Source organism: Eretmochelys imbricata, chromosome 23 (genome assembly GCF_965152235.1).
Source record: "Eretmochelys imbricata isolate rEreImb1 chromosome 23, rEreImb1.hap1, whole genome shotgun sequence".
Taxonomy (NCBI): Eukaryota; Metazoa; Chordata; order Testudines; family Cheloniidae; genus Eretmochelys; species Eretmochelys imbricata.
Genome location: NC_135594.1, coordinates 8,920,272 through 8,946,887, shown reverse-complemented (window position 1 = coordinate 8,946,887; position 26,616 = coordinate 8,920,272). Strand labels below are relative to the sequence as shown.

General features: G+C 49.5%; 1 protein-coding gene across 1 annotated transcript in view; it reads left to right on the top strand.

The window, feature by feature from the left end:
- The window catches only part of LOC144279296 (scavenger receptor cysteine-rich domain-containing protein DMBT1-like), a 90,638-nt gene that overhangs the window by 42,100 nt on the left and 21,922 nt on the right, over positions 1–26,616 (top strand). The window contains 7 exon segments of the mRNA XM_077840777.1: positions 3,474–3,803; positions 6,620–6,949; positions 10,706–11,035; positions 15,532–15,539; positions 21,165–21,183; positions 23,710–23,780; positions 23,782–24,022. Of these exon segments, the coding sequence (XP_077696903.1) occupies positions 3,474–3,803; positions 6,620–6,949; positions 10,706–11,035; positions 15,532–15,539; positions 21,165–21,183; positions 23,710–23,780; positions 23,782–24,022 (1,329 nt within the window).

Below are 26,616 nucleotides of genomic sequence, written 5' to 3'. Positions count from 1 at the left end.
CCAGAGTTGTTACCCCTCTGTGAGTGCACAGTTGTCAACCCAGCTCTGCCATCATTCATCTGAGACTGGTCCTGGACCGGCAGCACTAGACCCCACTGCAGCAACAGCTGCCACAAAACGATGTTGCCAAGTCAGTCGTGGCAAGTCAGGAGGAATTGCAGGGGCAGGTGTTTGCTTCAGGAGGGGGCCGACTTGCTTGCAGGAAGTGTGCATTGCCTTTGCACTGGTCGGAACCATTGTCAGCCTGGTGACATGGCCAGTCCACAACATTTTGGCACCTGAGGTGGGGAGGTCAAATGATGCCCCCATACCTCCTCGCTTGGGCCAAAACTTTGAAAGATCTCAATTCTGCCTTCCTCCTGTTCTACTCCTCTCATGGTACTGCTCTGCTACCTACCCCAATAAAGGGGAACTAACAACTTAGAATGCCTTGTTCAAAAATTTTAAGTAACACTTAACTTTCAAACGCCTGAACAGCAAATGTGATATTTCTTGTCTGCATAGTAAACACTGGCATTTTTATCTGTTTGAATAATGAAAGTGGTGCTTTCCATGCCTTCTTGGTTGCAAAGATTTGAACTGCTTCCTGCTGAAGGTCCACAGTCTGGGCCAGCTCATGCTCTATTGAGATGGTTGCAAGGCCGACCAGCCTCTCCTGTGTCATTGTGGAGTGTAGACGTGTTTTTATTAACTTCAGCTTCAACATCACGCATGTCATCATGTGTCAACACTGTCTCTAGTGCCTGCTTTGCTGGTGTAGGTCTTCTTGAGGTATAGTGAGGAGTTTTGGAATATCATACAACATCCCAAATATACTGCTGTGTTCCTTGAGCTGCCTGAAATGTTCTTCAACAGATTGTATTGCACAATCTAGCATCTGGTTCAAGAATTCAACTTTGAATTGTTGTTTGGGGTCTCTTGTGGGATTATCCCGTGCCTCGTAATCAAAATGTCTTCTTCTTTGGTGACTCTTGTATTCTTGAATGGGTGGAAAAATAGCTTCAGTGTTGTGGTGGAAAAGTTAACCACGCATTCTGTTTGGATCAGAACCAAGCCTGAGGCTCCTTTATTGATTACAAGAGCAGGGGGGTAACAGCTCTAAGTAGCTGCCCCGCCGCATACAGAAAATACAGGAGCTTATATTGCTGAAAACCACAATTTGTTAAGCCCACTTTCTTTAACAGCATTTTCCTTATTTGGCATATAGTGCAAGTTTCAACAGTAGCTTTGCCTTATTTGGAGTTTAGCAAAAACAAGCTTTTCCTGTTATTGACAGGTGTTTTCTTTGCGGTTAATGGTTTTTTTCTAACTTCTGGCGGTTATGGTTACATTTCTTAAGCTGTGCTGTTTGCAATCGCCCCTTAATGGAATTTTCCACACTCTTTTCTTATGCTTCATGTACACAGTTAGCTTGACCAAAGTTTTAGGCCTACTTGGGAAGTTTAGGCCTACTTGGTTCCACTGAATTTTTCCTCCACAGTGTGAAGTTCCTCTGCCAACTTCTGTGCACTCTTCAGAATGTTTTGAAATCCCGCATCTGACCGGTAAGACTGTAGGTATGACTTTGCTTTGTCCAGTTGTTCCATTGCTCCAGATATATCAAGGTCAGCACCTTGGAGTCTCTTGCTTACAACATTTATTTCGAACAGTATGTCATGCCACAACACTAAGCCACAGAGAAATTTGAAGTTATGTATGTTTCTGGTGATTCCATTTTCCTCTGCCACTGTTCTCCCACAAACAGTTCCTGTCATAGCATTATCCTCCATAATGGCAACTGTGGCATCATCTATCTTCCCAATTTGGTGTTTGGTAGGCTTTATCGCCTCCGCTCGATTTTCCCATCGTGTGGCACTCAGTGGTTTCAGTGTCAGAGAGGATGTTCCCAGAAGTTGCTTCAAAATTTGCCATCGATGAGTTGATGCAGAGAAAAATACAGAGATGCTTCGAATTACACTAAAAAATTCAGCAGCCTCACTAGAAGCTGATGCTGCATCACTGACCACCAAGTTCAATGAATGAGAACTGCATGGGACAAAAAAAGCTCAAGGGTCCGTGTCTGCACTCTTCTGTTGTTTCCGCTCATGTTCGCACCATTATCGTAGCCCTGACCTCTCATGTCAGCTATCGGAATTCCCGTATCTTCCAGCTTTTTAAGAAGCACATTTGTCATACCAGCTCCTGTAGTATCATCAATGTCAATAAATTCTAGAAAATGCTCTGACAGTCACTATTGCAGGGACATTTTCACTAGGTTCTGTTGATGTTACAAAACGCACAATTAAAGTTATTTGTTCTGTATGGATGATGTCAGGTGTGCAATCCAGAATAACAGAGTAATATCTTGCTGACTTCAGATCTGCCACAATCTTCTGTTTGACTTTTGTTGCCAGTAACTGTATGATCTCATTTTGAATTGTTTTTCCAAAGTAGTGGTGTGTGCCATCAGCTCCACAATGTTAAGGAAGTTTCCATTGTTTGGCACATCCAGCTGATCTGAAGTGCCATGCAGTGCTAGGTTTTGGGTAGCAAGCATTCTCACAATGGCAATGAGCCTTTTCCGAACATTTTGCCAATAAAGAGACTCTGATGCAATCTTCTCTTGATGCTGATCATCTATGGTGGCCTTTAACCTTAGTCTCATCTCAAGCTCTTTCCACCTACAGAATGAATGCTCTCTGGTGATTTGCTGCCTTCTCATGGCATGCCAGATTTCTAGCCAGATTTTTCCAGTCCTTTGTTCCTGTAGAACCCAATGTGGCTGGAAAATTAGACTAGAAGAGTTTGCAACAAAAAAGAGTATGCAGCATTTTGGGTTTTTGAGTACATAAGCCCTGGCCTCTCCACTTTGTCACCATTGGGGATTTCATGCCAGTAATGTGTTGGATGGAAACTTCTATTTTCATTGTCTTTGGGGAACATGAAGTTTTTCACTTGCTGTGGCCCATGCAGTACAAGGAAGTCCCTCAGGCTACTGCTCAAGTGGGTCCACAGTCCTGGATCATCTAGACTTCGATGCTGATGTCAGGCTAAGGCAACCACTAATGACACGAGTGACTGTGTTCAGCTCCCAATCACCAAGATGCTTATGCCAGTGTCTGCCCTGCAACACTGCACAGTATCCCACTGGAGTGAATACCAGCCCCAGGAATGAGGGTGTAAATCTGCTCCCCAGGAGGTTCACACCAGCTTCTACATGAAGGCAGTGGGGGGGGAAGGGGGATGATCTTTTTCATTAAGTGCTCTAGTGGGAGCAGTAGGTCAGACTGCAGTCCAGTCTGCCTAACTAGGTGAGAGCTGGCCGGAATGGGAGTGGAAAAAGCCTGGTCAGTGGTGGGGAGCCCTTGACAGGACCTCACTTTGTGCAGAGACTGGTCAGACCCATCAGCAGGAGGGGCTATATTCCCCATTGACATGAATGATCAGATGTAGAGGAACGTCCCTGAGTGTTTATTCCCTTGGGGTGTTTGCAGACTCTGGCATCTCAGAAGTGGCTCAGCTCCGACTGGTGAATGGTTCGAGTCGCTGCGCTGGGAGAGTGGAGGTGTTTCATAACAAGAAGTGGGGAACCGTGTGTGATGGCGGCTGGGACTTACAGGATGCTGGAATCGTGTGCAGGCAGTTGGGCTGTGGGACGGCGCTATCAGCCCCCGCTGGGGCTCACTTTGGGCAGGGATCTGACCATATCTGGCTGGATAATGTCACCTGCACAGGGACAGAAGTTGCCCTCTCTGATTGCAGGGCTCGGTCTTGGGGAGACAGTAACTGTACCCACGGAGAAGATGCTGGTGTCGAGTGCTCTGGTAACTTGCATCCATGACGTCACTGTGGGTGGTGCAGGTTGGGAAGTTTTCAGCACAGATCCAGCTCTCCTATCTGAGTCAGCGCTGACTCCAGTGCCTCAGCATGGTGCTGAGGGCCTGTACTGCAGCGAGCAGGATGGGGTCTCAGTAGGGGGCTCTCTGCCCTTTCCCTCTGTGCTGGCCCCAGTGCCCCAGCACAGCACTTAGGGCCTGTGCTGCAGGGAACAGTACGTGTGCCTCTGTGAAAGACTCTCCCCATCGCTGATCGCTCTGATCCCCCTGCCCCACTCCAGTACAATGAGGTGCTGGGTAACCGTAGATCCCATTTGTGGGATTTGGGGTCGAATGGAGCCTGCAGCCGCTCAGGGGTCCCTTTATGTGGGTATCCTACCCCTGCCACCCCCGGTGATTTGCAGCTCAGCTAATTAACCCTGAACCTGTAATATCCCCCACTGCTGTGACTGGAGATAGGGTTCTTCTTCACTTCCTCTCCTACACAGCCCATGAGTTTCTGTGCCCTGTCTCTCAGCTACTCTGTTCCACCCCAGAAGTGGCTGCATGGCAGTGGTGGGGAGTAGGTCTGTCAAGTGACTAAAAAAATGAATCGTGATTAATCGCTCAATTAATTGCGCTTTTACACAACAATAGAATACCATTTATTTCAATTTTGGGGGAATGTTTTCTCCATTTTCTAATATATTGAATTCAATTACACTACAGAATACAAAGTGTACAGCGCTCACTTTTATATTTATTTTTGAGTACAAATATTTGCACTGTGAAAAAGAAACAAAAGAAATAGTATTTTCAATTCACGTTATACAAGTACTGTAGTGCAATCTCTTTATCAGGAAAGTTGAACTTACATACGTAGAATTATGTACAAAAAATAACTGCACTCAAAAATAAGACAGTGTAAAACTTTAGATTCTACAAGTCCACTCAATCCTACGTCTTGTTCAGCCAATCACTCAGACAGAGAAGTTTGTTCACATTTGCAGGAGATATTACTGCCTGCTTCTTGTTTACAATGTTATCTGAAAGTGAGAACAGGCGTTCGCATGGCACTGTAGTAGCTGGGGTCACAAAGTATTTATGCATCAGATGCGCTAAAGATTCATATGTCCCATGCTTCAGCCATCATTCCAGAGGACGTGTATCCATGCTTATGATGGGTTCTGCTCGATAATGATCCAAAACAGTGTGGACCAACACATGTTCATTTTCATCATCTGAGTCAGATGCCACCAGCAGAAGGTTGATTTTCTTCCTTGGTTGTTCAGGTTCTGTGTTTCCGCATTGGAGTGTTGCTCTTTCAAGACTTCTGAAAGCATACTCCACACTTGGTCCCGCTCAGATTTTGGAAGGCACTTCAGATTCTTAAACCTTGGGTCGAGTGCTGTATCTAGCTTTAGAAATCTCACCTTGGTTCCTTCTTTGCATTTTGTCACATCTGCAGTGAAAGTTCTGAAAACAAACAACATGTACTGTCATTGTGCAAGACTGGTTTAATATTAAATATATGGCAGAATGCCGGTAAAACACAGAGCAGGAGATATACAATTCTCCCCCAAGGATTTCAGTCAGAAATTAAATTAACACATTATTTATTTAACGATCGTCATCACCATGGATGCATGTCGTCTGGAATGGTGGCCGAAGCAAGAAGGGGCATATGAATGGTTAGCATATCTAGCACATAAATAACTTCCAATGCCAGCTACAAAAGTGCCATGTGAATGCCTCTTCTCACTTTCTGGTGACACTGTAAATAAGAAGCAGGCAGCATTATCTCCCGTAAATGTAAATAAACTTGTTTGTCTTAGCAATTGGCTGAACAAGAAGTTGGAGTGAGTGGGACATGTAGGCTCTAAGTTTTAATTGTTAAGTGCAGTTATACAACAACAAAAAAATCTACATTGTACTTTGCACTTACACGAGAAAGAGATTGCCCTACAGTACTTTTATGAGGTGAATTGAACAATACTATTTCTTTTGTTTATCATGTTTACAGTGCAAATATTTGTAATTCAAAAGCACTCTACACTTTGTATTCTGTGTTGTAATTGAAATCAATATGTTTGAAAACGAAGAAAAACATCCAAAAGTATTTAATAAATTTCAAGTGGTATTCTATTGTTTAACAGTGTGATTAAAACCGCGATTAATTTTTAAAATTGTGATTAAAATTTTAGTGTTGATTGCTTAAGTTAACTGCGATTAATTGACAGCCCTGTTTTAAAATAAAATGTTTCAGGTATTCCACATGTGGATTCATTTTCCACTAGCCTCCTAGAATGTTCTGGACCTTTGTAGAATCTCTTGAAACCTTCCAGACTTTCTGAGAATGACATTTTCCTCGAACCTCCTCTAGCTTTTCTGTTTCTGGTGTTGACACTCGCTTACCTCCTCACTGCTGGAGAAACACAGGCCCACGTAACTGCCGATACTTGGAAGGGGCGAATTAACATGCTCAGTATAAGGCAAGCAGCAACTTGTGGGTGGGGTTGGGGGGCATGTGACCCCGCACCCAGGCTGATCAGCTGCTCTGAGACAGAGTTAACTGTGAGTTAACTTGCATCCGATGAAGTGAGCTGTAGCTCACGAAAGCTTATGTTCAGATAAATTGGTTAGTCTCTAAGGTGCCACAAGTACTCCTTTTCTTTTTGTGATTAATTGATAGCCTTAGTGGGGAGTGAACGCAGTTGCAGAGGTTATTCAGACCAGTCAGTGGGAGGGGCTATGTCCCCCAGCATCACTAGTGGTCAGATGCACAGGAACCTCCCTGAATGTTTATTCCTTTGGGGTGTTTGCAGACTCAGGCATTTCAGAAGTGGCTCAGCTCCGACTGGTGAACAGCTCCAGTCACTGCGCTGGGAGAGTCGAGGTGCTTCACAACCAGCAGTGGGGAACCGTGTGTGATGACAGCTGGGACATAACTGATGCTGGAGTCGTGTGCAGGCAGCTGGGCTGTGGGACGGTGTTATCAGCCCCAGGAAGAGCTCGATTTGGGCGAGGATCAGACCGTGTCTGGCTGGATGATGTTCACTGCACAGGGACAGAAGCTGCCCTCTCTGATTGCAGGTCTCGGCCTTGGGGAGACAATAACTGTAACCATGGAGAAGATGCCGGTGTTGTGTGCTCAGGTAAACTTCTTTCACCACTGTTGCAGGGAGCAGAGTGGGAAGCTCATTATGGGGCATTGTCCTCTCACAGCCAGTGCTGACCCCAGCATCGTGCTTTGGGGCCTGAGCGTCAGGGAGTAATATAGCAGTTCCAGTAGGGGGCGCTCGCCTTTCACAGACTGTACTGAGCCTAATTCCCTTGTGTTTTCTATGGGCTTGTGCTGTAGGGAGTGTGGGGGGGACTCAGTAGGGGGCACTCTTCCTTTGAAGGCAGTGCTGGCCCCAGTTCCCCAGTGCGGTGCCAAGGGCCCCTGGCATGAGGAAGCGTTGTCTGTGCCCACTGGGAGGAAGCTCCTCGACTCCCTTGGACTCAGGCCATACAAGTCGTGCCCTCTAGGCCTTGTGGGGTGGCCTCTCTCCAGGTTGATGATAGGCAAACTCCAGCCCCCAGCCCTCCAAGTGTCCCCCTGCGGCACCCAGCCCCTGTCCCGCAGGGCACTCACAGTAGTCACAGATCCACTGCTCTGAAAGGAACAGGGCCCCCAGCTGACCAGCTCCAACTCCCATCTCTGCCCCGATCAAAACACAGCTCTAGATCCCTTCATAGGCACACCAAGGACAAGTGATTTCACAGAGTGTAGAGATTCAAGGAGTAGCAAGGAGAAGGGTTGGAAAGAAATGGTTCCATGGCCAATAAAATCATACCACGCTGACTAGACCCTAGACTTATTGAACGAGATACTTTTCTGTCTGGTAGAGCAACACTCACCCCACAGTTCTTCCAGGGTTTTACTCCAGGCTTGGCTGTGATCTCCTGTTCCTGAGACAGACGCTGTCAGCCACCTCCTGGGTGAAAGGGAGCTCTTGTCCCCTCTCCTCTTTCTTCGTAGGTATATGACACTGATAGACCCCGGTCATCAGCAGGCGGGATCAAACCTGGGACCTCTGGAGCTTAGTGCATGAGTCTCTGTCTCTGTCATTTTATCTCTCTGTGTGGTCTCGGTGAAACTAGATGGGACAGAACACAGCACCCAGGAGGTGTGGGGGTTACAGATATAGACCATTGTCTTCTCAGAGGAGGTCTCTCTTCCGAGACTTGTTCTGAGGGTCCTTTGTTTTTGCATATTCTCAGGTCCCCACAGGGCCCAGACAGTGAATATAGCCTCTCTCCACGGCTGTGCTTTGTACTATGTGCTGATTGGCTCCGCCGAAGGGATTGCCATGGCACAGGTGACAAGCTTTACTGCAACACTTCTGCAACCTCATATTTTACATTTTACATCTCTCTTCAACTGTGTCCCATACAAAGATCTTGCCCCTATTAGGGAGACCAGCGGGCTGCTGGCTCTTGGTAGAGACCTCACATACCACCTTTGGTGAGCTATTGTGCACACAGTATATCTCACCCAGGGGATCCCCATATAACTCTAGGCATCCCTGTGTCCTCTTCCAGTTGGCATCTAGTTATACCTGGGCCAGACCCTGCTGCGGCACTTTGGGGACCTGGGTAACTGCAGCTTCTACTGTTTGGATTTGGTGTTGACAGAGCCTGCAGCCGCTCACTCAAACTAAAAATCCAGGGCCAGTTTCTCAAGAGTCCGGTTCCTAATCACTGTGTTCTGGTGGATTTGCATTTCAGGAATTTGGCCCTAAATTTGTAACTTCCCCAAAGGCTGGACACAGGACACGCAATTCTTTGTTACTTTCTATCTTGCACAGCCGACATATTTCCCTGTCCTCTTTCTCAACTGCCGTGTCCTACCCCAGGCTGCATATCAGTGGGGGGTCTTCTTCTTTTGTGTATGTCACAAGTTGATATCTAAGTAACCCTTCCCCCAGTGGTGTCAGAAGTGACCAGGGATGGGTTTAATATCTCGGAGTTCCTTCTCAGCAATATAACACAGATCCGGCTTGAGCATCCACCCAGTAACCAGGGGCAATTACACACCACCCCGTGGGTGCTTCTATGAGGCAAAGCTTTCCCTCTTGCAAGCACAGAGTGTCAGTGCAGAAAAAAACTTTTTAATAAAAGGAGGGAAATCCCCTCGCATTAACTTGAGAAAACGCCGGAAGAGCAAAACAGTTATCCCAGAGTATGTTGGGCAGTGTCTTTTGCCTTAGGACCTTGAGTCCAGCAACCAAACGTTCCTTTAATGTGTCCCTCCCTTCTCCCTCCAGTGACCCCACTCACAGTGGTTGTCCTTGGATAGTGAAGACCCAGAGTTCAGAGGTGCACCTGTGTGAGTTCAGCTCCCACCATGGGGGCGGGGAGGAGAGCGCCTGGCTCGCTCTCCTGTCTGGGTGCTTGCTCTGGTCACAGCTGCCCTGCCAGCCACTCATCACTCTGCTCGCCCTCACCTCCTGCTGCCCCCGGCCTCTCTACTGTGACCTCTGCAGGTCGCTCTCTTGAGGCTCCCCCCAGCTCTTAGTGGAGAGACCTCAGTGCTGAAGCAGGCTGGGCAGAAACACTGTGTCACAGCAGATGATTACTGCTCCAGTGATCACTTAATCCCAAAAGATTCCTAATGGAGCCTTAATTAGCTCTACCTTTGAAGAGTGGTGAGGGCATAGGCGCCAACTTTCCCTGGTGCTGGTGGGTGCTCGTGCCCACCCGGCCCTGCCCTGACTCCACCCCTTCCCTGCCCCCATTCCAACCCCTTCCCCAAAGTCATTGTCCCAACTCCGCCCCCCCCACCCCTATTGGACCTCTTCCCCAAATCCCCTCCCTGGCCCCGCCTCTTTCCCGAGCACGCCACGTTCCCCCTCCCCCCCCAGCCGCATGAAACAGGTGTTTCGTGGCGCAAGTGCTGGAAGCTAGGGGGAAAAGCAGGTACGCGGCGTGCTCAGGGGAGGAGGCGGACATGGAGCGGAGGCAGAAGGGAGCTGGGTGGGGGGGTGGGGAGCTGCCGGTGGGTGCAGAGCACCCACCAATTTTTCCCCATGGGTGCTTCAGCCCCAGAGCACCCACGGAGTTGGCGCCTATGGGTGAGGGGCAGATTAAATCATATCTATACCTCTTACACACCCCACACCCCTCAGCAGGAACACCCATCTCCATCCCGTCTCACTCTTGATAGGGGTCTGGTGTCTGAGCCCCCTGGTTAGTGAGTTCAGGTCAGTTTGTGGGTGACCAACACAGCTCTTTCTGCTGGATACTATGCAGAGTGAGTGTCTTCATATAAATACCGTCTGGTCCTGAATCCTTTCCCCCTCCTCTGCTCATCACTAGCTGTCAGAGGAGAGGCCATTCAGATCTTGCTTCCATCTAGCTTGTTCAGCCATCTGACTGTGCATCCTCAAAGTCCCGTCTTCTAACAGGTCTCTCCTCCATCACGTGTGTGACCATCTGTACTGGTGCCCTACAGGCACACTGAGAAGAGCGGGCTAAGCCAAATCTCTGCATTGCAGCAATTCCTCTGGCCAGTCCAGTCCGGGGCCTGTTAAGTCTAGTCCAGGATCTGCATCCCAGGTTCCAAATAGGCAGATACAAGTTAGGGCTTAGAAAAACATGCAAAATATTTAATACATTTCATTTGGTATTCTATTGTTTAACAGTGCGATTAAAACTACGATTAATAGTGATTAGTTTTTTAAATCACAATTAATTTTTTGAGTTAATCGCATGAGTTAACTGCGATTGACAGGGAGTGAACCCCTAACAGGCTGTTGCAGAGGCTGTTCAGACCTGTCAGTGGGAGGCTCTACGTTCCCCAGCATCACTACTGATCAGATGCACAGGAACCTCCCTGACTGTTTATTCCCTTGGGGTGTTTGCAGACTCTGGCAACTCGGAAGTGGCTCAGCTCCGACTGGTGAACGGTCTGAATAGATGCTCTGGGAGAGTCGAGGTGCTTCACAACCAGCTGTGGGGAACCGTGTGTGATGACAGCTGGGATTTAACTGAGGCCAGAGTCGTGTGCAGGCAGCTGGGCTGTGGTATGGCGTTATCAGCCCCAGGAGGGGCTCGATTTGGGCAAGGATCAGACCGAATCTGGCTGGATGATGTTCACTGCACAGGGACAGAAGCTTCCCTCACCGAATGCAGGGCTCGGCCTTGGGGAGACAATAACTGTAACCACAGAGAAGATGCCGGTGTTGTGTGCTCAGGTAACCTTCATCTACCACCCTGCATGTTGTAAGGAGCAGGGTGGGAAGCTCATTACAGGGCATTGTCCTCTCACAGCCAAAGCTGACCCCAGCATGATGCTTTGGGGCCTGTTCTTTAGGGAGCAATATGGCAGTTCCAGTACGGAGTGTCCTCTCAGTCTGTGCTGACCCTAATTCCCCGTGAGTTTCTATGGGCCTGTGCTTCAGGGAGCGGTGTGGGGGCTCAGTAGGGGATGCTCACGATCTCTTCTGGAAGTCAGCGCTGGTCCCAGTGCCCTAGTGCAGTGCTAGGGGGCCTGTGCTGATGGTAGGGGGATGTCAGTAGGGGGCGCTCTCCATTTGTAGTTGTGCTGGCCCTAATGCCCCAGTGCAGTTCCATGGGCCCCTAGCATGAGGAAGCCTTGTCTGTGCCCACTGAGGGGCAGCTCCCCAACTCCCTCAGCCACACGCCACACAAGCTGTGCCCTCTAGGCCTTTTGTGGGGGAGTGACCTCCTTCCAGGTTGGTAATAAGCACACTTCACCCCTCGGTCCTCCGAGCGTCCCCCTGCAGCACCTATTCCCTGTCCCACAGGGCATTCACAGCAGTCACAGATCTGCTGCTCCCAAAGGAACAGGGCCCCAAGGTGACCAGCTCCACCTCCCATCTCTGCCCCAATCAACACACAGCTCTAGATCCCTTCAGAGTGACACCAAGGACAAGTGATTTCACAGAGAGTAGAGATTCGAGGGGTAGCAAGGAGAAGGGTTGGAAAGAAATTGTTCCATGGGAAATAAAATCAAACGACGTTGACTAGAGCCTAGACCAGGGGTCTCAAACACATGGCCCGTGGGCCATATGCATCCTGTGGAATTATTTCCTGCGGCTGCCAAGCTCCCCTCACCCACTGCCCCAGCACGCTGTGTCCTAGCTCCTGTGCCTACCTCCAGGTGCTTCTTGCCACCAAACAGCTGTTTGGTGGTGCTTAGCACTTTCCAAGAGGGATGGCGGAGGAGCGGGGAGCTGCATGCTCAGGGGAGGAGGTGAAGAAGCGGCAGGGCAGGGGTGGGGATTTGGGGAAGGGGTTGGAGTAGGGGCAGGGATGGGAAGGAGTTGGGGTTGGGACTTTGGGGAAGGGGTTGGAATGGGGGTGGGGCCTGGGGCAGCAGGTGGGAGGCTTTTGTACCTTTATATGGGTATGTCTACACTTAGAAATTAGGTGAAATTTATAGAAGTCAGTTTTGTAGAAAATGTTTTTATATAGTTGATTGTGTGTGTCCCCACACAAATGCTCTAAGTGCATGTAGTCGGCGGCGTGCATCCACAGTAGCGAGGCAACCATCAACTTCCAGAGCGTTGCACTATGGGTAGCTATCCCGCAATCTCCGCCGCCCATTTGAATTCTGGGTAGAAATCCCAGTGCCTGATGGGGCTAAAACATTGTCACGGGTGGTTCTGGGTACATATTGTCAGGCCCCCCTTCTCTCCCTGCCTCTGTGAAAGCAAGGGCAGACAATCATTTTGTGCCTTTTTTCTTGAGTTACCTGTGCAGATGCCATACCATGGCAAGCATGGAGCCCGCTCAGCTAACCGTCACCGTATGTCTCCTGGGTGTTGGCAAACGTGGTACTGCATTGCTATACAGCAACAGTTTATTGCTTTTGGCAGCAGACACTGCAGTATGACTGGTAGCCATTGTTGACGTAGTCCAGGGTGCTCTTTTAACCGACCTCAATGAGCTAAGGGGCGCCTGGACAAACATGGGTGTGATTCAGCCAAGTCATTCCCTTTTAAGTTTCTTTTAATCTGCAGCCAGCAGAAGACGATGGCGAGCAGTCATACTGCACTGTCTTCTGCCAAGCACCCAGGAGATGACGATGGCTAGTGGTCGTACTGCACAGTCTGCTGCCAGCAAGATGTATAAAGATAGATGAAGTGGATCAAAACAAGAAATAGACCAGATTTGTTTTGTATTCATTTTCTCCTCCCTTCCTCCGTGAAATCAACGGCCTGCTAAACCCAGTTTTGAGTTCTTTCCTTGAGGTTTTGAGTTCTATCCTTGAGGGGACCATTCTGTTTCTCGCAAAGCCACCCCCTTTGTTGATTTTAATTCCCTGTAAGACAACCCTGTAAGCCATGTCGTCAGTCGCCCCTCCCTCCGTCAGAGCAACGGCAGACAATTGTTCCGCGTCTTTTTTCTGCGTAGACGCCATACCATGGCAAGCATGGAGTCCGCTCAGATCACTTTGGCAATTAAGAGCACATTAAACACCACATGCATTATCCAGCAGTATATGCAGCACCAGAATCTGGCAAAGCAAAACTGGGAGAGTAGACGATGTCAGCGCGGTGACGAGAGTGATGAGGATATGGACACAGACTTCTCTCAAAGCACGGGCCCTGCCAATGTGGGCATCATGGTGCTAATGGGGCAGGTTCATGCGGTGGAACGCCGATTCTTGGCTCGGGAAGCAAGCAGAAACTGGTGGGACTGCATAGTGTTGCAGGTCTGGGACGATTCCCAGTGGCTGCAAAACTTTCGCATGTGCAAGGGCACTTTCATGGAACTCTGTGACTTGCTTTCCCCTGCCCTGAGGCGCAAGAATACCAAGATGAGAGCAGCCCTCACAGTTAGAGAAGCAAGTGGCAATAGCCCTGTGGAAGCTTGCAACGCCAGACAGCTACCTGTCAGTCGGGAATCAATTTGAAGTGGGCAAATCTACTGTGGTGGCTGCTGTGATGCAAGTAGCCAATGCAATCAAAAATCTGCTGATATCCAGGGTAGTGACCCTGGGAAACGTGCAGGTCATAGTGGATGGCTTTGCTGCAATGGGATTCCCTAACTGTGGTGGGGCCATAGATGGAACCCATATCCCTATCTTGGCACCAGAGCACCAAACCGGCAAGTACATAAACTGCAATGAGTACTTTTCAATAGTGCTGCAAGCACTGGTGGATCACAAGGGACGTTTCACCAACATCAGCGTGGGATGGCTAGGAAAGGTACATGACGCTCGCATCTTCAGGAACTCTTATCTGTTTCAAAAGCTACAGGAAGGGACTTTCTTCCCAGACCAGAAAATAACCATTGGGGATGTTGAAATGCCTATATGTATCCTTGGGGACCCAGCCTACCCCTTAATGCCATGGCTCATGAAGCCATACACAGGCAGCCTGGACAGTATCATAGAATCATAGAATATCAGGATTGGAAGGGACCCCAGAAGGTCATCTAGTCCAACCCCCTGCTCGAAGCAGGACCAATTCCCAGTTAAATCATCCCAGCCAGGGCTTTGTCAAGCCTGACCTTAAAAACCTCTAAGGAAGGAGATTCTACCACCTCCCTAGGTAACGCATTCCAGTGTTTCACCACCCTCATAGTGAAAAAGTTTTTCCTAATATCCAATCTAAACCTCCTCCACTGCAACTTGAGACCATTACTCCTCGTTCTGTCATCTGCTACCATTGAGAACAGTCTAGAGCCATCCTCTTTGGAACCCCCTTTCAGGTAGTTGAAAGCAGCTATCAAATCCCCCCTCATTCTTCTCTTCTGCAGACTAAACAATCCCAGCTCCCTCAGCCTCTCCTCATAAGTCATGTGTTCTAGACCCCTAATCATTTTTGTTGCCCTTCACTGGACTCTCTCCAATTTATCCACATCCTTCTTGTAGTGTGGGGCCCAAAACTGGACACAGTACTCCAGATGAGGCCTCACCAATGTCGAATAGAGGGGAACGATCACGTCCCTCGATCTGCTCGCTATGCCCCTACTTATACATCCCAAAATGCCATTGGCCTTCTTGGCAACAAGGGCACACTGCTGACTCATATCCAGCTTCTCATCCACTGTCACCCCAGGTCCTTTTCCACAGAACTGCTGCCTAGCCATTCGGCCCCTAGTCTGTAGCGGTGCATTGGATTCTTCCGTCCTAAGTGCAGGACCCTGCACTTATCCTTATTGAACCTCATCAGATTTCTTTTGGCCCAATCCTCCAATTTGTCTAGGTCCTTCTGTATCCTATCCCTCCCCTCCAGCGTATCTACCACTCCTCCCAGTTTAGTATCATCCGCAAATTTGCTGAGAGTGCAATCTACACCATCCTCCAGATCATTTATGAAGATATTGAACAAAACCGGCCCCAGGACCGACCCCTGGGGCACTCCACTTGACACCGGCTGCCAACTAGACATGGAGCCATTGATCACTACCCGTTGAGCCCGACAATCGAGCCAGCTTTCTACCCACCTTATAGTGCATTCATCCAGCCCATACTTCCTTAACTTGCTGACAAGAATACTGTGGGAGACGGTGTCAAAAGCTTTGCTAAAGTCAAGAAACAATACATCCACTGCTTTCCCTTCATCCACAGAACCAGTAATCTCATGATAAAAGGCGATTAGATTAGTCAGGCATGACCTTCCCTTGGTGAATCTATGCTCGCTGTTCCTGATCACTTTCCTCTCATGCAAGTGCTTCAGGATTGATTCTTTGAGGACCTGCTCCATGATTTTTCCAGGGACTGAGGTGAGGCTGACTGGCCTGTAGTTCCCAGGATCCTCCTTCTTCCCTTTTTTAAAGATTGGCGCTACATTAGCCTTTTTCCAGTCATCCGGGACTTCCCCGGTTCGCCACGAGTTTTCAAAGATAATGGCCAATGGCTCTGCAATCACAGCCGCCAATTCCTTCAGCACTCTCGGATGCAACTCGTCCGACCCCATGGACTTGTGCACGTCCAGCTTTTCTAAATAGTCCCTAACCACCTCTATCTCCACAGAGGGCTGGCCATCTCTTCCCCATTTTGTGATGCCCAGCGCAGCAGTCTGGGAGCTGACCTTGTTAGTGAAGACAGAGGCAAAAAAAGCATTGAGTACATTAGCTTTTTCCACATCCTCTGTCACTAGATTGCCTCCCTCATTCAGTAAGGGGCCCACACTTTCCTTGGCTTTCTTCTTGTTGCCAACATACCTGAAGAAACCCTTCTTGTTACTCTTGACATCTCTTGCTAGCTGCAGCTCCAGGTGTGATTTGGCCCTCCTGATATCATTCCTACATGCCCGAGCAATATTTTTATACTCTTCCCTGGTCATATGTCCAACCTTCCACTTCTTGTAAGCTTCTTTTTTATGTTTAAGATCCGCTAGGATTTCACCATTAAGCCAAGCTGGTCGCCTGCCATATTTACTATTCTTTCGACTCATTGGGATGGTTTGTCCCTGTAACCTCAACAGGGATTCCTTGAAATACAGCCAGCTCTCCCGGACTCCTTTCCCCTTCATGTTAGTCCCCCAGGGGATCCTACCCATCCGTTCCCTGAGGGAGTCGAAGTCTGCTTTCCTGAAGTCCAGGGTCCGTATCCTGCTGCTTACCTTTCTTCCCTGCGTCAGGATCCTGAACTCAACCAACTCATGGTCACTGCCTCCCAGATTCCCATCCACTTTTGCTTCCCCCACTAATTCTACCCAGTTTGTGAGCAGCAGGTCAAGAAAAGCACCCCCCCTAGTTGGCTCCTCTAGCACTTGCGCCAGGAAGTTGTCCCCTACGCTTTCCAAAAACTTCCTGGATTGTCTATGCACTGCTGTATTGCTCTCCCAGCAGGTATCAGGAAAATTAAAGTCACCCATGAGAATCAGGGCATGCGATCTAGTAGCTTCTGCGAGTTGCCGGAAGAAAGCCTCATCCACCTCATCCCCCTGGTCCGGTGGTCTATAGCAGACTCCCACCACTACATCACTCTTGTTGCACACACTTCTAAACCTAATCCAGAGACGCTCAGGTTTTTCTGCAGTTTCGTACCGGAGCTCTGAGCAGTCATACTGCTCCCTTACATACAGTGCTACTCCCCCACCTTTTCTGCCCTGCCTGTCCTTCCTGAACAGTTTATAACCATCCAAGACAGTACTCCAGTCATGTGAGTTATCCCACCAAGTCTCTGTTATTCCAATCACGTCATAGTTCCTTGACATCACCAGGACCTCCAGTTCTCCCTGCTTGTTTCCAAGGCTTTGTGCATTCGTATATAAGCACTTGAGATAACCTGTTGATCGCCCCTCATTCCCAGTATGAGGCAGGAGCCCTCCCCTCACAGACATTCCTGCCTGTGCTTCCTCCCGGTATCCCGCTTTCCCACTTACCTCAGGGCTTTGGTCTCCTTCCCCCGGTGAACCTAGTTTAAAGCCCTCCTCACTAGGTTAGCCAGCCTGCTGGCAAAGATGCTCTTCCCTCTCTTCGTAAGATGGAGCCCATCTCTGCCCAGCACTCCTCCTTCATGTAACACCATCCCATGGTCAAACAATCCAAAGCCTTCTCTCCGACACCACCTGCGTAGCCATTCGTTGACTTCGACGATTCGACGGTCCCTACCCAGGCCTTTTCCTTCCACGGGAAGGATGGACAAGAACACCACTTGCACCTCCATCTCCTTTATCCTTCTTCCCAGAGCCACGTAGTCCGCAGTGATCCGCTCAAGGTCATTCTTGGCAGTATCATTGGTGCCCACGTGGAGAAGCAGGAAGGGGTAGCGATCCGAGGGCTTGATGAGTCTCGGCAGTCTCTCCGCCACATCGCGAATCCTAGCCCCTGGCAAGCAGCAGACTTCTCGGTTTTCCCGGTCAGGGCGGCAGATAGATGACTCAGTCCCCCGGAGGAGAGAGTCCCCGACCACCACCACCCGCCTTCTCCTCTTGGGAGTGGTGGTCGTGGAACCCCCAACCTCAGGACATCGCATCTCATGCCTTCCAACCAGCGGAGTCTCCTTCTGCTTTCTCCCCCCAGACGTATCATCTGGTCCACTCTCCGCAACGGTACCTGTGGAGAGAACATGAAAGCGGTTAGTTACCTGTGTCTGTGTTACTGGAACCCGGACATTCCGCTTACCTCTTCTGGAGGTCACATGTTGCCGAGCTTCTTCATTGGCCTCTTGGCTCCTCTGTGCAACCTGCTCTATATCTTTAGAGCTTTGTGCCCCTAGAAGCCTATCCTGAGTTTTGTCCAGAAAATCCTCAGTTTCTCGTATGCAACGCAGGGTTGTTATCTGTTGCTCCAGACCTTCAATCTTCTCTTCCACTATGGAGACCAGCTTGCACTTTGTACAGACAAAGTCGCTTCTGTCCTGTGGAAGAAAGACAAACATGGCACATCCAGTGCAGGTCACAACAGCTGAACCCCCCCCTTCCATATCACCTTCCTACTATGAGCTTCCTCAGAGCAGTTTGCAAGACGTAAGCCTCACTGGGCTCACTCCAGGCGAACTCCCAGGCAAACTCCTGCTGTGAGCTGCTCTGCTGTCATAGAATATCAGGGTTGGAAGGGACCCCTGAAGGTCATCTAGTCCAACCCCCTGCTCGAAGCAGGACCAATTCCCAGTTAAATCATCCCAGCCAGGGCTTTGTCAAGCCTGACCTTAAAAACTTCTAAGGAAGGAGATTCCACCACCTCCCTAGGTAACGCATTCCAGTGTTTCACCACCCTCATAGTGAAAAAGTTTTTCCTAATATCCAATCTAAACCTCCCCCACTGCAACTTGAGACCATTACTCCTCGTTCTGTCATCTGCTACCATTGAGAACAGTCTAGAACCAGCCTCTTTGGAACCCCCTTTCAGGTAGTTGAAAGCAGCTATCAAATCCCCCCTCATTCTTCTCTTCTGCAGACTAAACAATCCCAGCTCCCTCAGCCTCTCCTCATAAGTCATGTGTTCTAGACCCCTAATCATTTTTGTTGCCCTTCGCTGGACTCTCTCCAATTTATCCACATCCTTCTTGTAGTGTGGGGCCCAAAACTGGACACAGTACTCCAGATGAGGCCTCACCAGTGTCGAATAGAGGGGAACGATCACGTCCCTCGATCTGCTCGCTATGCCCCTACTTATACATCTCAAAATGCCATTGGCCTTCTTGGCAACAAGGGCACACTGCTGACTCATATCCAGCTTCTCGTCCACTGTCACCTCTAGGTCCTTTTCCGCAGAACTGCTGCCTAGCCATTCGGTCCCTAGTCTGTAGCGGTGCATTGGATTCTTCCATCCTAAGGGTCCTGCACTTATCCTTATTGAACCTCATCAGATTTCTTTTGGCCCAATCCTCCAGTTTGTCCTCCAATTTGCTGGTTCGCTGCTGCTCAGCTGGTTCGCAAAGCTCTGGCTATTTTTAAACAGCCAGGCTTCCCTGACACAAACAAACGGACACCCTAATGCCCGCCCCCTGCAGGCTAGCAGCCAATCAGACACTCACTCAGGCTCTCACACTGCCCTCCCAGCAAACACACGCTCGGATACTTCCTCAGCAAGCAAACACACACACACTCGGATACTTACCAGTCCCAGGCAAAGTCCTGCTGTGAGCTGCTCTGCTGTCCTCCGCTGCTCAGCTGGTTCGCCGCCGCTCAGCTGGTTCGCGAAGCTCTGGCTATTTTTAAACAGCCAGGCTTCCCTGACACAAACAAACGGACACCCTAATGCCCGCCCCCATTAGTAGTCAGGAGCTGTTTAACTACAGGCTGAGCAAGTGCAGAATGGTGGTAGAATGTGCATTTGGACGTTTAAAGGCGCACTGGCGCAGTTTACTGACTCGGTTAGACCTCAGCAAAACCAATATTCCCACTGTTATTACTGCTTCTTGTGCACTCCACAATATCTGTGAGAGTAAGGGGGAAGACGTTTATGGCGGGGTCGGAGGTTGAGGCAAATTGCCTGGCTGCTGGTTTTGCATAGCCAGACACCAGGGTGGTTAGAAGAGCACAGGAGGGCACAGTGCACATCAGAGAAGCTTTGAAAACCAGTTTCATGACTGGCCAGGCTACGGTGTGAAAGTTCTGTTTGTTTCTCCTTGGTGAAACCCCCCACCCCTTGGTTCACTCTACTTCCCTGTAAGCTAACCACCTACCCCACCACCCTTTGATCACCACTTGTAGAGGCAATAAAGTCATTGTTGCTTCACATTCATGCATTCTTTATTAAATCACACAAATAGGGGGATAACTACCAAGATAGCCCAGGAGGGGTGGTGGAGGAGAGAAGCACCAGGAGGGATGGTGGAGGAGGGAAGGACAAGGCCACACAGCACTTTAAAAGTTTAAAACTTATTGAATGCCAGCCTTCTGTTGCTTGGGCAATCCTCTGGGGTGGAGTGGCTGGGTGGCCGGAGGCCCACCCCCACGTTCTTGGGCGTCTGGGTGAGGAGGCTAAGGAACTTGGGGAGGAGGGCGGTTGGTTACACAGGGGCTGTAGCGGCAGTCTGTGCTCCAACTGCCTTTGCTGCAGCTCAACCATACACTGGAGCATATTGGTTTGATCCTCCAGCAGCCTCAGCATTGAATCCTGCCTCCTCTCATCACGCTGCCGCCACATTTGAGCTTCAGCCCTCTCTTCAGCCCGCCACCTCTCCTCACGGTCATTTTGTGCTTTCCTGCACTCTGACATGGTCTGCCTCCACGCATTCATCTGTGCTCTGTCAGTGTGGGAGGACAGCATGAGCTCAAAGAACATTTCACTGCGAGTGCGTTTTTTTCTCTTTCTAATCTTCACTAGTCTCTGGGAAGGAGAAGATCCTGTGATTATTGAAACACATGCACCTGGTGGAGAATAAAAAGGGACAGTGGTATTTAAAGAGACACATTTTATAGAACAATGGGTACACTCTTTCACAGTAAACCTTGCTGTTAACATTACATACATAGCACATGTGCTTTCGTTCCAAGGTCGCATTTTGCCTCCTCCCACTGCATGGCTAACCCCTCCCCTCTCCCTGTGGCTAACAGCGGGGAACATTTCTGTTCAGCCACAGGCAAACAGCCCAGCAGGAACGGGCACCTCTGAGTGTCCCCTGAAGAAAAGCCCCCTATTTCAACCAGGTGACCATGAATGATATCACTCTCCTGAGGATAACACAGAGAGATAAAGAACGGATGTTGTTTGAACGCCAGCAAACATACACTGCAATGTTTTGTTGTACAATGATTCCCGAGTACGTTCTACTGGCCTGGAGTGGTAAAGTGTCCTACTATGGAGGACGCAGTAAGGCTGCCCTCCCCAGAAACCTTTTGCAAAGGCTTTGGGAGTACATGCAGGAGAGCTGCGAATGCCAGGGCAAATTAATCATTACACATGCTTGCTTTTAAACCATGTATAGTATTTTAAAAGGTACACTCACCGGAGGTCCCTTCTCCAGGTCCAGGTCCATAAAAGCTCCAGGGTGAGAAACAGTTCCTGGCTGTCGGGAAAACCGGTTTCTCCGCTTGCTTGCTGTGAGCTATCTTCCTCGTCCCCAAAACCTGCTTCCGTGTTGCCTCCATCTCCATTGAACAACAAACAACACAGCTGGGGTAGTGGTGGCTGAACCCCCTAAAATGGCATGCAGCTCATCATAGAAGCGGCATGTTTGGGGCTCTGACCCGGAGCGGCCGTTCACCTCTGGTTTTCTGGTAGGCTTGCCTCAGCTCCTTAAGTTTCACGGGGCACTGGTTCGGGTCCCTGTTATGGCCTCTGTCCTTCATGCCCTGAGAGATTTTGACAAATGTTTTGGCATTTCGAAAACTGGAACGGAGTTCGGATAGCACGGATTCCTCTCCCCATACAGCGATCAGATCCCGTACCTCCCGTTCAGTCCATGCTGGAGCTCTTTTGCGATTCTGGGACTCCATCATGCTCACCTCTGCTGATGAGCTCTGCACAGTCACTTGCAGCTTGTCACGCTGGCCAAACAGGAAATTGAAATTAAAAAGTTAGTGGGCTTTTCCCGTCTACCTGGCCAGTGCATCTGAGTTGAGAGTGCTGTCCAGAGCAGTCACAATGGAGCACTCTGGGATAGCTCCCGGAGGCCAATACCATCTAATTGTGTCCACAGTACCCCAAATTTGACCCGGCAAGGCCGATTTAAGCGCTAATCCACTTGTCAGGCATGGAGTAAGGAAATCGATTTTAAGAGCCCTTTAAGTAAAAAAAAAAAAAAGGGCTTCATCGTGTGGACGGGTGCAGGTTTACTTCGATTTAACGCTGCTAAATTCGACCTAAACTCCTAGTGTAGACCAGGGCTTAGTCGGTACTGGTTCTGCTTTGAGCAGGGGGTTGGACTAGATGACCTCCTGAGGTCTCTTCCAACCCTAATCTTCTGTGATTCCATGATTCTGCTGCCCCCTGCCTCTCTATTGTGACCTCTGCAGGTTGCTCTCCTGAGTCTCCACCCAGCTCTCAGTAACTATCAGCTCTTATTGAGGAAACCTCAGTGCTGAAGCAGGCTGGGCAGAAACACTGTCTCACAGCAGGTGATTTCAGCTCTAGCGATCGCTTAAACCAAAAAGACTCCTAATGGAGCCTTAATTAGCTCTATCTTTGAAGAGTGGGGAGGGGCAGATTAAACCATGCCTAGACCTCTTACACACAGCCCACACATCATCTCCACCCCCTCTCACTCTTGATAGGGGTTTAGTGTCTGAGCCCTTTGGTTAGTGGGTTCAGCTGTGGGCAAGCTGAGTACATTTCTGCTGCCCTTTACTCAGAGATCAGGACAACAACATTTCACTACCCCTGCATTCAATTACTACAGTGATTTTTAACCAAGCATTAGCCAACACAGCTATTTGCTGGATACCTAGGCAGGGTGGGTGTGTTAATGGAAATACTGTCTGGTCCTGAAGACTTTCCCCCTCCCCTGCTCATGACTAGCTGTCAAGGGAGAGCTCATTCCAACCTTGCTTACCACTAGCGTGTTCAGCCATCTGACTGTGCATCCTCAAGGTCCAGTCTTTTAACTGGGCTCTCCTCCACCATATGTGACTGTCTGTATTGCTGCCCCATAGGCACACTGAGAAGATCGGGCTATGTCAAATCTCTGCATTGTAGCAATTCCTCTGACCAGTCCAGTCAGGGAACTGTTAATTCTAGTCTAGGATCTGTGTCGCATGTTGGAAATAGGCAGATACAAGTTAGGGTTTCTGATATTCATCAGCAAGCTAGTCTCTGTATCCCAGAGTTGCCGCCCCTCTGTGAGGACACAGCTGTCAGCCCAGCTCTGCCATCACTCATCTGAGACTGGTCCTGGGCCGGCAGCACTAGACCCCACTGCAGCAATGGCTGCCACAAAACGATGTTGCCAAGTCAGTCGTGGCAAGTCAGGAGGAACCGCAGGGGCAGGTGTTTGCTTCAGCTTTCACTGCGCTCCAGGCAGTTCTCAGGGGGATGGACTCCGGGCGACGTTTTCAGGGAGCTATGGAGCCAACACATGTGAATTCGATGCTGATGTCAGGCTAAGGCAACTATTAATGACACGGGTGACTGTGTTTAACTCCCAATCACCAAGATGCTTATGACAGCGTCTGTCCCGCAGCACTGCACAGTATCCCACTGGAGCAAATACCAGCACCAGGAGTGAGGGTGTAAATCTGCTCCCCAGGAGATTCCTGTCAGCAGTGCTGAGGGTGATCTTTTTAAGTGCTCTAGTGGGAGTGGTAGGTCAGACTGCAGTCCAGTCTGCCTAACTAGGTGACAGATGGCTGAGAGAAGAGTAGACAAATTTCAACATTGCCCAAGTGATTAGCTTGATCAATGGTGGGGAGCCCTTGACAGGCAGTGGTTGTGTGCAGTGACTGGTCAGATTCGTTGGCAGGAGGCACTACATTCCCCAGCGACACAAGAGATCAGATGCACAGGAACCTTCCTGAGTGTTTATTCCCTTGGGAGTTTGCAGACTTTGGCATCTCAGAAGTGGCTCAGGTCCGATTGGTGAATGGTTCGAGTCACTGCATTGGGAGAGTCGAGGTGTTTTATAAACAAGAAGTGGGGAACCGTGTTTGATGACAGCTGGAACTTACAGGATGCCTCAGTTGTGTGCAGGCAGCTGGGCTGTGGGACGGCGTTATCAGCCCCCGCCGGGGCTCATTTTGGGCAAGGAGCTGACCGTATCTGACTGGATGACGTCAACTGCACAGGGACAGAAGCTGCCCTCTCCGATTGCAGGGCTCGGCCTTGGGGAGACAATAACTGTCACCATGGAGAAGATACTGGTGTCAAGTGCTCAGGTAACCTTCATCCATCACGTCACTGTCAGTGCTGCAGGGATCGGGCTGGGAAGCTTTCAGCATAGACCCAGCTCTCCTGTCTGAGTCAGCGCTGACCCCAGTGCCCCAGCATGGTGCTAAGGGCCTGTACTGCAGGGACCCGGTTCGGGGTCACAGTAAGTGTTGCTCTTCCCATGGTGTCAGTGCTGACCCCATTTCCCCCACACAGTTCTACATGCCTGCGCTGCAGGGAGCGGGGTGGGGGCTCAATAGGGGGCGCTCTCCCCTCACAGTCAGTGCTGAGCCCAGTGCCCCAGCACAGCACTTAAGGCCTGCGCTGCAGGGAGCAGTACGCGCGCCTCTGTGAGAGACCCTCCTCGTCGCTGATCGCTCTGATCCCCTGCCCCATTACAGTACAATGGGGGCCTCTGTAACCGTAGATCCTTTTTGTGGGATGTGGGGTCGAATGGAGCCTGCAGCCGCTCCGGAGCAGTAGAAACCTGGGATCCCTTTATGAAGTGTGGGGCTCCTTCCCCCGTCACTCCCGGTGAGTTCCATCTCAGCTAATTACCCTGAACCTGTTGTATCCCCCACTGCTGTTCTGGAGTCAGGGTTCTTCCTCACTCCCTCTCCTACACAGCCCACGAGTTTCTGTGCCTGGTCTCTCAGTTGCCCTGGCCCACTCCAGAGGTGGCTGCATGTCACTGGTGGCGAGTAAACCACTAACAGGCAGTTGCAGAGGCTGTTCAGAACTCTCCATGTGAGCCGCTACGTTCCCCAGGGCAGTGTTTTCCCCAGGAATTGAAATTAGGGGGGTATTTGAATTTACCAGGGAGGGGCAGGACCGACGAGGGGAGAGACCGTGAAGGTGAAGTTTCGCTGTATGGCACCATAGTAAAAATGGAAAAATGTTTCATGACCGTTAGATTTAACTCAACTCATCTTTTAAAATCTTCACACAAATTAAAGTTGGCTACTCAAGCCTTCTATGAAGCACTACATCTACATCCTTCTTGCTTTCTTGTTATAATTTTGCACAACTCTGTTAATGAACTTCTTGAATGCAATGCCTTCATCTTTGGTGGCTTCTCGTGTGTCTGGTACTTCCATTCCTTCAATTGATATGCTCATTGGTTCATTCACATGATCAGACAGAAGGCGACTTTTCAGAACACAAAATTCTATTCAGTGATGATGAAGAACACTCAGCTGTAGCTGTTGTGACTGGGAGTAGCAAGAGATGAATTCCTACTTCTTTCATCCCAGGAAACAGAGCACAAAGATCAGGCTGAGCCACTAGTGATGAGAAAAAAGAAGTTGAAGTCAAATCTTCATTCATTTGTCGTACGATATTCCACTCTGTGTTCAAATTCTCTATTCTGTCCTGAGCACATGGCAGCCCAATTGCTGGTAGTGCCTCACTCCACTCAACAGTCGGTGTTTTATGGGACAGGGATCTGTAAAAGCTACGTAGTGGTTGAGTAGAATCTAGAAGTCGCTGCTATAGATTTTTAAGAACCAAGTCTGTGTACTTTTTCAGTTGTCTTAAACACTTCTTGTCCTCTTCACTTAAGGGATTCAAGATAAATGCCTGCATTGTCAACTTCTGGACTGAAGTCTTTGCTTCTTCCAGTTCTTTTTCCATTGATAGCTCTCTGATTGATCCAAATGTAGCTTCTGTTGCTGGACAAAGATCTACTACTGTTGTAGCAGATGCCTGGATGGCATTGTTTAATGACCCAAGTGGTTTCAACAGTAGACTTGCAAGAGAGAGAATGGCCATAGGCACCGACTCCATGGGTGCTCCGGGGCTGGGGAAAAATTGGTGGGTGCTCTACACCCACTGGCAGCCAAGCTCCCCTCCCCGCCTCCCCACCCCCTCTCACCTCACCTCCGCCTCTACCTGCTCCCCTGAGTGCGCCGTGTCCCCGCTTCTCCGCCTACCTCCCAGCACTTGCCGCCGCAAAACAGCTGTTTCATGGTCTAACAAGCTCCGGGAGGGAGGGGGAGGAGTGGGAACACGGCGCACTCGGGATGAGGCGGGGCTGGGGCGGGGATTTGGGGAAGAGGTTGGAATAGGGGCAGGGAGGGGTTGGAGTTGGGGCGGGGACAAGCACTCACCAGCGCCAGCAGAAGTCAGTGCCTATGAGAATGGCAATAGTCTTCTCTGAACGTAGTAGCAAAAGTAATCCACAAGCCTCACTACTTTGATCCATCCCATCTTGGTAGATACTTTCCAAAGCCAGTAACAATGGCTGGAGTAATTTTAAGACAACAGCCAAGGATCGCTCATGAAAAAGCCAGCGGGTTTTCCCAGGTTGGACTAATTTGAACTTCAGTCCCAGTGTAACTTCTATATTTTCCAAGATATTCAGTCTTTTTGGACTCTTGTTGAAAAAAGAATATAATGAAGACATTAAATTTATAACTTTTTAAATGCCTTTTGAAGAGTCTGTAGCTCGTACTAGTGCTAGGTGGAGTAGATGGCCTCTGCAGTGTGTGTAGGAGAGATTAGGGTTGCACTTTTCTCTGAGCAAAGCTTGTACTCCACCATGTCTTCCAGGGAAGTTTGCAGCTCCATCAAATGCACAAGCAGCCATCTCTTTGGGGTCCAA